The 11,585-nt window shown below is 42.9% G+C and overlaps 2 protein-coding genes across 4 annotated transcripts in view; both read right to left on the minus strand.

Annotated features, from left to right (window-relative positions):
- Positions 1-4,011, minus strand: part of USP21 (ubiquitin specific peptidase 21) — a 28,718-nt gene extending 24,707 nt beyond the window's left edge. The window contains exons 1-2 of one of the 3 annotated variants that reach the window (XR_011560521.1): positions 3,788-3,922; positions 1,190-1,283 (exon numbers count right to left, since the gene is read on the minus strand). Coding sequence is in view for 1 of the 3 variants with exons in the window: in XM_070766497.1 (XP_070622598.1) it covers positions 1,190-1,283; positions 3,788-3,983 (290 nt within the window). In the remaining 2 variants the exon portion in view is untranslated. Of the gene's footprint in view, positions 1-1,189; positions 1,284-3,238; positions 3,538-3,787 lie in introns of those variants that run through there. The other 2 variants (XM_070766497.1, XM_070766498.1) reach the window with 2 other exon arrangements.
- Positions 4,012-5,370: 1,359 nt separating this feature from the next.
- UFC1 (ubiquitin-fold modifier conjugating enzyme 1) lies at positions 5,371-9,147 on the minus strand. Its single transcript, XM_070766487.1, has 6 exons — positions 8,989-9,147; positions 8,642-8,709; positions 7,274-7,337; positions 7,057-7,133; positions 6,845-6,935; positions 5,371-5,868 (listed from the first exon to the last, which is right to left on the minus strand). Exons 1-6 carry the CDS (start codon positions 9,109-9,111, stop codon positions 5,797-5,799), a joined length of 495 nt encoding a protein of 164 aa, XP_070622588.1. The 5' UTR covers positions 9,112-9,147; the 3' UTR covers positions 5,371-5,796.
- Between the last annotated feature and the right edge of the window lie 2,438 nt (positions 9,148-11,585).

Below are 11,585 nucleotides of genomic sequence, written 5' to 3' on the forward strand. Positions count from 1 at the left end.
TTCCTTCCTTCAACCCATCTATTTATCTACTCTTTCCTTCCTTCCTTCCTTCAATCCATCTATTTATCTACTCTTTCTTTCTTTCTTTCCTTCCTTCCTTCCTTCCTTCAATCCATCTATTTATCTACTCTTCTTCCTTCCTTCAATCCATCTATTTATCTACTCTTTCTTTCTTTCTTTCCTTCCTTCCTTCAATCCATCTATTTATCTACTCTTCTTCCTTCCTTCAATCCATCTATCTACTTTCCTTCCTTCCTTCCTTCAATCCATCCATTTATCTACTCTTTCTTTCCTTCCTTCCTTCCTTCAATCCATCCATTTATCCACTCTTCTTCCTTCCTTCCTTCCTTCAATCCATCTACTTATCTACTCTTCTTCCTTCCTTCCTTCCATTTATCTACTCATCTTCCTTCCTTCTTTCCATCCATCCATCCATTTATCTACTCTCCGTCCTTCCTTCCCTTCAATCCATCTACGCATCTCCCTCCCTTCCTCCCTCCCCTTCCCCTTTTCTTTCCTGCCTTCTTTTTCCTTCCCTCTTCTTTCTTCTTTCTCCTTTCTTCCTCTTTCCTTCTTTTTCCTTCCTTGCTCTCTTCGCACCTTTCCCTTCGTCCTTTTCCCGCTCTCCTTTCATGTCCCTTCTTGGATGCTCAAATGCAAAAAGAGAAGAAACATTTCTCTCTTTGTTTTTGTCTTGTTTGTACAGTACTTTGCTTTCACTGGCAGAGGCAGCACACGCCGGTCCTTTGCCATTCCCAGGACAGCCCCGCGGGCCAGGTCTAAGCGGCCCGCGGGCCTTGAGTTGGACATTCCCTGTCCTATTGGCACAAGTTGGTGAAATCCAACTTTGAAAATCCCCACGGTTTTCACCTGGTTAAAAAGTGAAAACTCTCCCCTTTCCCCAAACAATCAGTCACGTTGTCCAAATCAAGGTGTTGTCTGGTTGCCTGGTTATTTCACACCTCCTCCTCCAACCACCTGTCGGAATGTCCTTGGTTCCCACAGGAAATGATTTCCTTGTGGCAACTCAGAAGCCTTCTAATTGGCCCCAGCCAGAGTTGGAATATCTGAAGGATTCCCAATTCAAATGTCACGAAGCTACCTTTGATTACAGACCGCTCAGGTGACTGGGATGCAGAATCTGGGACGGTTTGAAATTTCCATCCCAGCGGCGACACAATATACACACCTCTCACAAGCGGAGTGTGTCTCAACTCTGCTGGCCCCTCGTTCACACCTCACAGAGGTAGCTGACTGCACCGGGGTTCCCCTTGGCTGTGGCCCTGCAAAAGAGAACAAGGAGTGGGGCTCACACGGGGCTTTCAAGGTCCCAGATACACCGAGAGGCACCGAGATTTGGAGAAACGACGACACAGAGAGATGGTTACAAACCGAGAAAGAGAGAGAGAGAGATTTTAAGCCTGGGAAACATTCACAGGGCGTTAAGAGAGAGAGAAAGCAGAGTCAGGTTTGGTGAATTTTGCTACTACAGGCTATATCAACGAAGCAGGATTCCACACAAACTTGTTCCTGACGTCGCCCGCTGGCTGACAAATACACTCTTCCACCCCGGAGGGAAAAAAAACAAGTTATAGCTTAAGGGTAGCTCCTCCAGAGTTCTAACTACTACAATAACAGTGAAGGCTTCTCACAAACACACTTCCACCAAGACTGACAGGGAAAGCAACTTTTATATAAAAAGGGAGCAACCCCCACTGCCTTCTACCCGTGTTTCCCTGAAAATAAGACTAATATTTTTTTTTGAACCCTGAAATAAGTGCTTGGCCTTATTGCCCTGCATTCTAAATCCTGATTGGGCTTATTATCAGGGGAGGTTTTATTTTGGGGGAAACAGGGTAGAACTGATGATGTTACCCAGCTGGGTGATGAGACATCTGCAAGAAAACCACCAAATTCAAAAAGCACCAATGACCCCACAGTTGTCTTCTTCATTTCTTCCTCCTCCTCCCTGCAGCCCCCACTTCCTTCTGTTGATGTTAGCTAGTTGGGTCACAAAACGTCTGCAACAAAACAACGATAGATAGATAGATGGATGGATGGATGGATGGATGGATGGATGGATGGATGGATGGATGGATGGATGGATGGATGGATATAGATAGATGGACGGACAGAGATAGATAGATAGATAGATAGATAGATAGATAGATAGATAGATAGATAGATAGATAAGTTAGACAGACAGAGACAGATAGATAACGGAGTAATAGACTATTAGCAGAGGGATTTTTAAAAAAATCCAGGCTCCTGCTGAAGTTCTATGGTAAGTCGAGGGAGGACATTTTCCTAGTGTGGGTAACAGGAACTACTGTAGTCAACATAGCTGGGAACAATAGACATTGTAGTTCTTGGCATCTAAAAAGGCTCAAATCAAGGGAAGGATTATTGGGGTCTAAGGGAGAGAGAAAAAAGAGGAGAGAAAGTAGTAACATGGATGGATGGATGGGTGATAGGAAAAGAAAGAGAGAGAGGAAGGAAGGAAGGAAAGAAGGAAGGAAGGAAGGAAGGAAGGAAGGAAGGAAGGAAGGAAGGAAGGAAGGAAGGAATCTTATTTGTGTACCCACTCTCTTTATCTCTTTATCTCTAATACATCCCAGGGTTCCGCAGCTTTTTCTCCCCGTAAAATTCAATTATGCCTCCTCCAGAAAATTTAACCACCATTTAAGCAGGGTTGGCTTTGCATCTTTTTTGAAAGCCAAGATGGGGTGCAGCAACCGTACGGAAATGCAAAATGCAAACCAGGCACAATCTCCACCTCTCCCCACCTAAAGCTACAGCCTTCTTGCTTCGAAAAGCCTTGGCGCAGAAGAGGCACCTTAAAAGGCCTCTGTCCTGGGCTGGTCCTCCATCAGGGATAGACTGCCACTGTACAGGGAGGCTCAACCTCAGGATAAAGGTCCTCCTCAACATCCAGGATGGGTGTTTTCTTTTCTTTTCCTGGAATCTCCTACAATCCTTCCTCCATTTCTTTTATTTCTTTATTTTTCCCTCCCATGCATTTATTCCAAGTCCTCGGGGACCCAACTCGCTTGCAGACTTCTCCAACCGGCGCCCTCCACTACGGAGGGGGACGATGGGAATCGGAGTTCTGCAAATCTATAACCCATATTTTATTGGAGGGGGGGGTAAGAGGGGGGAACCCCATAAGTAGGTTTCATTTAGGCTTTCCCCATACCCACCCACCTCCCGCCCCTTTTCTCACCCCCCCTTCTCCAACCTGGCGCTCTTTTGCGATGGGGACTACCCCTCCCATCTCTCCTGCAGCAACGATGGGCGTTGTAGTCCTCCGCTTCTGACAGTCTCGGGTGTCCCCTAGACGCGGGGGCAACGCCTTCCTGAGACGGGGGGGACCCCTTCCCATCTTCTACCCGGTGCAAAGTGGGACCCTCCCCACCTACCCAGAAATAGGGACACCCCTCATCCCCCAAGGACCCCTCCCCTGCGGCCGAGATTCACCCGCCTCTGCCCCCCTCCCACCGCCTGCAGGTTACATAATAATGCTCCCCCGCCCTCCACGCCTCTTACCCCCTCCCGGGCGATACCTATATAATATATAGGCGGCGCACTCCCCCCTCCCTTTCCCCACCCCCCACAGGCCTCGTCGCATCCCCACAGCGGAGGGGCACCTCGTTTATAAGGGCGCTTTCGGGACCCCCCCGCGCTCGCCACGGCCCCTTCAGCGGCCCCGAGGCCCCCTCGACTCCCCCCCCCCCGCCAAAATTACAACCCCCTCAGCCGCGAAGGCCGTCAAGCGTGCGGGCCTCACCGCCGGCGCGACGCCATGGCAACGGCTCCTGCCGCTCCGGCCGCCATCTTTGTTCCTCCTGGCCCTCCCGCACCGCGTCGCGCGCTGCCCGGAGCGCGGCCGGCTTCGCCGAGGGCTTCTGCGCAGGCGCCCAGTCGCGCCGGCCGGCTCCCGAACGCGCCGCCGCTAAGAGAGCCGGCGTTCGAGCGCGGCGCATGCGCGGCTCGTCGCGGGATCCGCTCGCCTGTCTCTGGAACGTCATCCAGGAGCCGCTTTTCTGTTTTGCTGCCGGCCTGTAGGGGAGCCGCGCGCGCTTCCCGTTGCCAAGGCGACGGGGAGCCGCTTTCCGGGGATTTAAAGAGGCCGCGGCATGTTTTTGAAAAAGTTGCTGCCTTGCCATGTCTATGATCAGTCTTTCTCCAATATATAAATACCAGCTGAATATAAATATATATTTACAATATAAAATATAAATATATAAATGTAATATGAATATATATAAATATGAATATAAATATGTAAATATGAATATAAATATGTAAATATGGATACAAATATATAAATATGAATGTATAAATATTTGCTGAATATCTGTGTTCTACTACAAAATTATGTGATCGCGCTTGAAAAATCAACACTTACAGCTTGAAAATTAATGAGAAATTAATTCCTCCTCTCCCCAGCCTTGCTGGCTTAGCTCAACTGTTCTACAGCATTTGGAAGAGATTTCTTTTCGGGTGGGGAGGGGGAGTAGAACTCCTTAGGATCAGAGCATGTTAATAATATGGGAAATACTAATGATCTGATGGTCATTTTGAAAAATCAAGGAAACAAAATACCGCCTTTTTTATTAATAGGAATTTTTTGAATTGAGAAATAAAATAAAAAAAAATCCTTTTCTCAATTTTAAAAATCCCATTAATAAAAGAGGTTGTATTTTGTTTCCTTGAGAGAAAAACAAGGAAACCCATGAGGATGCAAATCAGAAGATAACACTTTTCATGTATAATTAAGTTCTCCAGTTATAATGGTCATTCATACCCAAATCTTTCATCACACCCCTTGGTTGGTAGCTGAAACTATTGGCAATATCTATTGTGTTCTCGGAACTCATGGAGACCCGAAGTAATTCTAAATGGATTTGCACCCCCAATAATGCAAATTTCCAATGTACTTTACAGGAAGCGTAAATAAGGTGGGATGAAAAAGTCGCCCCCCTCCCTAAGCATACTGATGACCTGCCAATTCATTTTCTGAATTCATGGATTTGCCCCCCCACATGATATGCAAATACTGTACATACCAGTTGCCCAGCATTGAAATGTTGAAGCTAGGAATGCTGCAAAGGTCCTTAAATGGACTTTTTTCAGGGCTGTTGTAACGTTGAATAATCAACCAACTCAAAGATTACCTCATTTGAGATAAAATTCATTTTTAAAAAAACCTATCCAAAGCTTTAAATCCATCAACGGATGCTGCGGACAAAATTAAAGCTAAGTTGAGAAATAAGAAGAGGGGGGGAAAATCCCAGGGTTGTGAAGAGACTTCCTCCAAGCACAGGCAAAAGAATTTATTTACAAATCAAAAATGAGATCACACTGGCGTTTCATACAATCCAGCTATTTATTTATTTTTAATGGCATAAATTGAAAAAAAAAACCTTGAGTCGTTTTTTTGCAGAAGTCAATCCATCTGGTCTTAAGTTGTTTGCATTCTATGTTTTCAATGACCTTTTAAACTTTAAAAAAAATGACATGCAAGTTGGGGTTGGTCTCCAATGCTCTGAAAAATTTGGCATGCTGGCTTATTGAATGGAATATTTATTTTTTCTTTAAATAAACAAACAGGGTCATATCCATCGCAGCGAACTCCCAAGTAACGGTAACAGATCAGTAGGGTTAATTTTTGTTTGCTTCGTTACAGACACATATAACGCACAATTTTGCTAGATGAAATTAAGACACAGAAATATATGACAGTCCAATATCACAGATCCGAACTCCAGAGGGTCTTAGAGAAATCAGTGAGATTCATTTGTCTTTGTGTTCAATCAGCCCCTTGGCTATCAGATCAGGGATTTCTACAGCCAGCCATGGTCCCAGCTGCAAGACATAAAGAAAGGATCAAAAAATTTCACAAAGTGAGTTTGTACAGCCAGTCCTTGAGTTACAACAGCTTCATTTAGTGACCATTCAAAGTTAAAACATCCCTGGATAAAAGCAACCCCACAACCATTTTTCACACTTAAAACGGCTGCAGCATTCCCATGGACACGTGACCAAAATTCAAGAAAGAATAGAATAGAACAGAGAATAGGATAGGATAGGATATAGACATGATCGAAACATTTAAATATGTCAAAGGGTTAAATAAGGTCCAGGAGGGAAGTGTTTTTAATAGGAAAGTGAACACAAGAACAAGGGGCCACAATCTGAGGTTAGTTGGGGGAAAGATCAAAAGCAACATGAGAAAATATTATTTTACTGAAAGAGTAGTAGATCCTTGGAACAAACTTCCAGCAGACGTGGTTGGTAAATCCACAGTAACTGAATTTAAACATGCCTGGGATAAACATAGATCCATCCTAAGATAAAAATACAGGAAATAGGGCAGACTAGATGGATCATGAGGTCTTTTTCTGCCGTCAGTCTTCTATGTTTCTAGTAGGAAATGGAATGGAATGGAACAGAGAACAGAATAGGATAGGGTGGGAGAATAGGGAATAAAATAAGATATGAAATGAAATGGAATAGAATGAAAAAGAATAGAATAGAACAGAATGGAGAATATAATAGGATAGGGTATGGAATAGAGAATAGAACAGAGAATAGAACAGAACAGAATAGAGAATAGGATAGGATAGGATAGAGCAGTGTTTCCCAACCTTGGCAACGTGAAGATATTTGGACTTCAACTCCCATAATTCCCCAGCCAGCATTCACTGGCTGTTGAATTCTGGGAGTTGAAGTCCAAATATCTTCACGTTGCCAAGGTTGGGAAACACTGGACTAGATGACCTACAAGGTCCCTTCCAACTCTAATATCTGTACTCCTTCCAGCAAAATGTCAGAAACTCACCCCCAAGGCCATGATGTGTGCTAGTCCAAATTTGGGCACGTTCCTAGCCCACAAGGGCTTGAAATGGTCCGTCAGGCATATCTTGCCTCCCCTATAAGGGGAAAAAAAATGGGAGAGTGCCAGGTTTTAAGAAATTGCCAGAATACAAGAGATCCGGTCGGTATCAGATCAAATCCTTCCATTGAGGATGGGTTTTAAAGCGCAAAACACACCTGTACATTTTGGCTGTCTTGCCATCCAGTTCTGGAATAGCTATTTCTGGTGCAGTAGCTGGATAGGTAACTGGAATCTGTAAAGGAAGCAGACTAGGATTGGCACAATTTTTTTAGGATGGAGAAGGAGAGACCAGGAAGACAAATGAATTCAAGAAAAATAAGAGGAGGAAAAAGCAGTAAGAAAATGTCAACTAATACACAGGGTGAAACTCACATCAAACTCAACGGCAAATTCATATTTCAAGAGATTGTGGATGTACCAGCACTTCCCAAACCACCTAGAGATAGGAAAACAGAAAGGGAGAAAAAAATAAGCCACATCTATCTATCTATCTATCTATCTATCTATCTATCTATCTATCTATCTATCTATCTATCTAAATAATGTTTGCTGGTGTGTATGTTTGTTAGATTGATTTTTTGGGGTTTTATAATGGGTTCGTTAGGGTTATAATGGGGTTTTAATCTATTGTTGATGTTCAACTTCTTTGAATTAATGTACTGTTGTATTATTTTTTCATTGTTGTAAGCCATCCTGAATCCTAACGGATTGGATGGCATAGAAGTCGAATAAATTAAATTAAATCTATGTATGTATGTGTGTCTGTCTGTGTGTCTGTCTGTGTGTCTGTGTGTCTGTCTGTCTGTCTGTCTATCTATCTATCTATCATCTATGCGACCGATTAGGTCCCACAGAGTTGGCCTTCTCCGGGTCCCGTTGATGAAACAATGTCATCTGGCGGGGCCCAGGGGAAGAGCCTTCTCTGTGGTGGCCCTGACCCTCTGGAACCAACTCCCTCCAAAGATTGGAACTGCCCCGCCCCTCCTTGCCTTTCACAAACTCTTAAAAACCCACCTCTGCCGTCAGGCATGGGGAAATTGATTCCCCCGGGCCGTTTCATTTTATGTATGGTTTGTTTGGGATGCATGACTGTTTTTTATTATAAGGGTTTTTAAACTGTTTTTTTAACTATTAGATTTGTACTATGTATTGTTGTTGTAAGCCGCATACAAATCAAATAAATACATGAATAAATATCTACACAAGCCACTTTTTTATATATACAAGTACTCCTCGACTTACAACAACCATTCAAAGTTACAATAGCACTGAAAAAAGTGGCATATGACCTTTTTACAACCACACTCAAAGATAGTTGCAGTGTTCCCCACAGTCGTATGATCAAAATTCAGATGCTCGGCAACCGATTCATATTTACGACGACGGCAGTGTCCCGAAGTCACGCGATCTGCTTCTGCGACCTTTTGACAAGCAAAGTCAACACCCACCTTGCTGCCTTAACAGCTGCAGTGAACCACTGTGTTAAAGAAGGTCGTAAAACACACTCGCCATTTTGCTTAGCAACAGAATTTTGGGGCTCAATGGTGGCTGTAAGTCAAGGATTACCATCCAATTTTTTTTTGAAGAAAGCAAAGCAAAAAATGTGTTCCAACTTTTCGAATAAAGCAAACCGGTCTACTTGCTCCATCCTGAGCGATGCCAAGTATCGAATCTGGAAGCTTGAACAGATGCATCTTGCATTCCCTCAAGAAAAATGTTTTTTTTCTTTGTCTCTCTCACCTGGTACCTTCCTTGTTAGATTCCAATCTGAACCAATCGTTATCTGCATTCTTGTTGTTCTCCACATACTACAGAAAAAGGGGGAAAAGGCATTTTTGCAAAACAACAAGGGATGCTTCAGGCAGGCACGGTCCTGCCACAAACTTTGCAAATCCAATTATTTAAGTTTAAAGCATCTGTCCCCCTTGATGGTCCGTATTAATTCGCATTACCAGAAGGCAATAGGGAGCATTCTTGCGCCTTTGGCTAAGTTTGACCCTCTGGAGCCACCGTCGGAACAGCTGTAAAAAGCCACGCAAGCCTCCGGAATATAATTCTCCCTGCCGTTAAGTAGACCAAGTACAAACCTTAATGAGCGCCTGGTACTCCTCCTTCAGCCGTTGGATCCACAGCTCCTTATCCCGCGGACCGGCGTTGGTTTTCAGCAGCGGCAACGCAGCTACTACCCGTCGGGTCGCCTCGTCCGCCATCTTTACTCAGGGAGAAAGAGTGAAGGCTGGACCGGAAGTGGCTTCACCCGAACGTAAGATCCAACAGCCACAGCCACCAATGCCGAAGGGTTTTAAACGGAAATGCGTAAGGAAAGCGGAGGGCAGGGAAAGAGCAGGGGCCGCCATGATGACTACTGGCGGAAGTTTGATGCTAATAGAATAGATTTATTTCTTTTATTTATTTAGGGGGGTTAATAGATTACAGTATTGTGAGTGTATAGTGTGCAGTATGTGTGAAACAAATGTGTTGCGGGTCAAAGACCGGTTGTGATGGTAGGGGATGCGAATGAGGCATAATGCTAAGCCTTAGTTGCTTGGTTTTTTTTACTGTCCACATATTTTTATATATGTGTCTGTAATGTAAATATGTGTATGTGTTCTGTATATATATATATTAAATACTCTGTGTGTGTATATGGGGTCCCCAAACTTGGAAACTTTAAGGGTTGAAGTCCACAAGTCTTAAAGTTGCCAAGTTATATTTAAATCTATATTTATACATATTGTATATATTTATGTTATTTATTCAACTTCTGTACTGCCCAATCCCAAAGGATTCAGGATATTAACTGTATATACATATAATATGTACAGTATATATTATTTACATATGGATATATGTGATATATATGTGTGTGTGTACAGTTAGTCCTCACCCTACAACAGTTGAGCCCAAAATTTCTGTTGCTAAATGAAACAGTTATTAAGTGATTTTTGCCCCGTGTTACTTCCTTTCTTGCAACAATTGTTAAGTGAATCAATTCAGCGATTAAATTAGTAATATGGTTGTTAATTTAATCTGGCTTCCCTGTTCACTTGGCTTCTCAGAAGATCACATAAGGGGATCACATGACCCTAGGACACAACAACCGTCATAGATAGGAACCACTTGCCAAGCATCTGAATTTTGATAAGATGACCAGTGGGAGGGAGGGAGGGATGGATGGATGGATGGATGGATGGATGGATAGATGCTGGCTAAGAAAGGATTTTTCAAAATGACCATCAGATCATTAGTGTTTCTTATATTATTATTAACACGCTCTAATGCTAGTTAGTTAGACATTCTACTTCCCCTCCCCACCTGAAAAGAACTCTGGAGAAAATGGGATAGCATAGGAGAGGCTTCTGTAGGGCTAGCCTGAGGGAGAGAAGGAGCTAGAAAGCCTGAGAGAGAGAGAAGGGGATAAAATAGGAGAGGATTCTGTGGGGCAAGGCTGCGGGAGAGAAGGATATAGGAGAGGAGAGGATTCTGTGGGGCAACGGTGAAGGAGAGAAGGAAAGGGCGATTGTAATTCATTTTCAAGCTGTGCCGATTTATCAAGCCTGATCACATAGTTTTGTAGCAGAGCACGGGTATACAGCTGGTATGTATGTATATGCTGATATTCTACTTATATTTATGGTTTTATGCATAATGTACTACATTATTCTTGTGTATCAGGTGATTGCATGACTACTGTAGCAGTCTGTAGGTATATATAAGGGGTGTACATAAGTGCACTGGTGTGCCTTTCGTCCCCTGTCCAATTGTCTTTCCTTTCTTTCATCTATCATATATATTCTCCTCCTTTCATATATCCTCTCCTCTAAGTTCACTTTTACCCTTACATATATTACCACATGTCTTTTTTTTTTCTTCCTATGTATTTGTGTATTGGGCAAATGAATAAATAAAAATAAAATAAATATATTATTATTATTTATACATAACTCAAGGTAGTGAATATATCTCATGTTCCTTCCTCCCCCAAAAACAATCCCACGAGGTGGGTTAGGCAGAAATTTTATTATTCTATTACATTTATTTATTCATTCATCCGTCCTTCATCGTTCATCCATTCATCCGTTCTGTCTGTCTGCTTATCTATCTGATGGTATTATTATCATCCAGCATTTTACTTCATCTTGAAAATCAATTTTCAAGCCTCTTGGGGTGTTCAGTTCAGCAACTGAACTTTCATAGAAACATAGAAATATAGAAGACTGACGGCAGAAAAAGACCTCATGGTCCATCTAGTCTGCCCTTATACTATTTCCTGTATTTTATCTTAGGATGGATATATGTTTATCCCAGGCATGTTTAAATTCAGTTACTGTGGATTTACCAACCACGTCTGCTGGAAGTTTGTTCCAAGGATCTACTACTCTTTCAGTAAAATAATATTTTCTCATGTTGCTTTTGATCTTTCCCCCAACTAACTTCAGATTGTGTCCCCTTGTTCTTGTGTTCACTTTCCTGTTAAAAACACTTCCCTCCTGAACCTTATTTAACCCTTTAACATATTTAAATGTTTCGATCATGTCCCCCCTTTCCTTCTGTCCTCCAGACTCTACAGATTGAGTCCATGAAGTCTTTCCTGATACGTTTTATGCTTAAGACCTTCCACCATTCTTGTAGCCCGTCTTTGGACCCGTTCAATTTTGTCAATATCTTTTTGTAGGTGAGGTCT

The sequence above is a fragment of the Erythrolamprus reginae genome, chromosome 13 (genome assembly GCF_031021105.1).
Source record: "Erythrolamprus reginae isolate rEryReg1 chromosome 13, rEryReg1.hap1, whole genome shotgun sequence".
Taxonomy (NCBI): domain Eukaryota; kingdom Metazoa; phylum Chordata; class Lepidosauria; order Squamata; family Dipsadidae; genus Erythrolamprus; species Erythrolamprus reginae.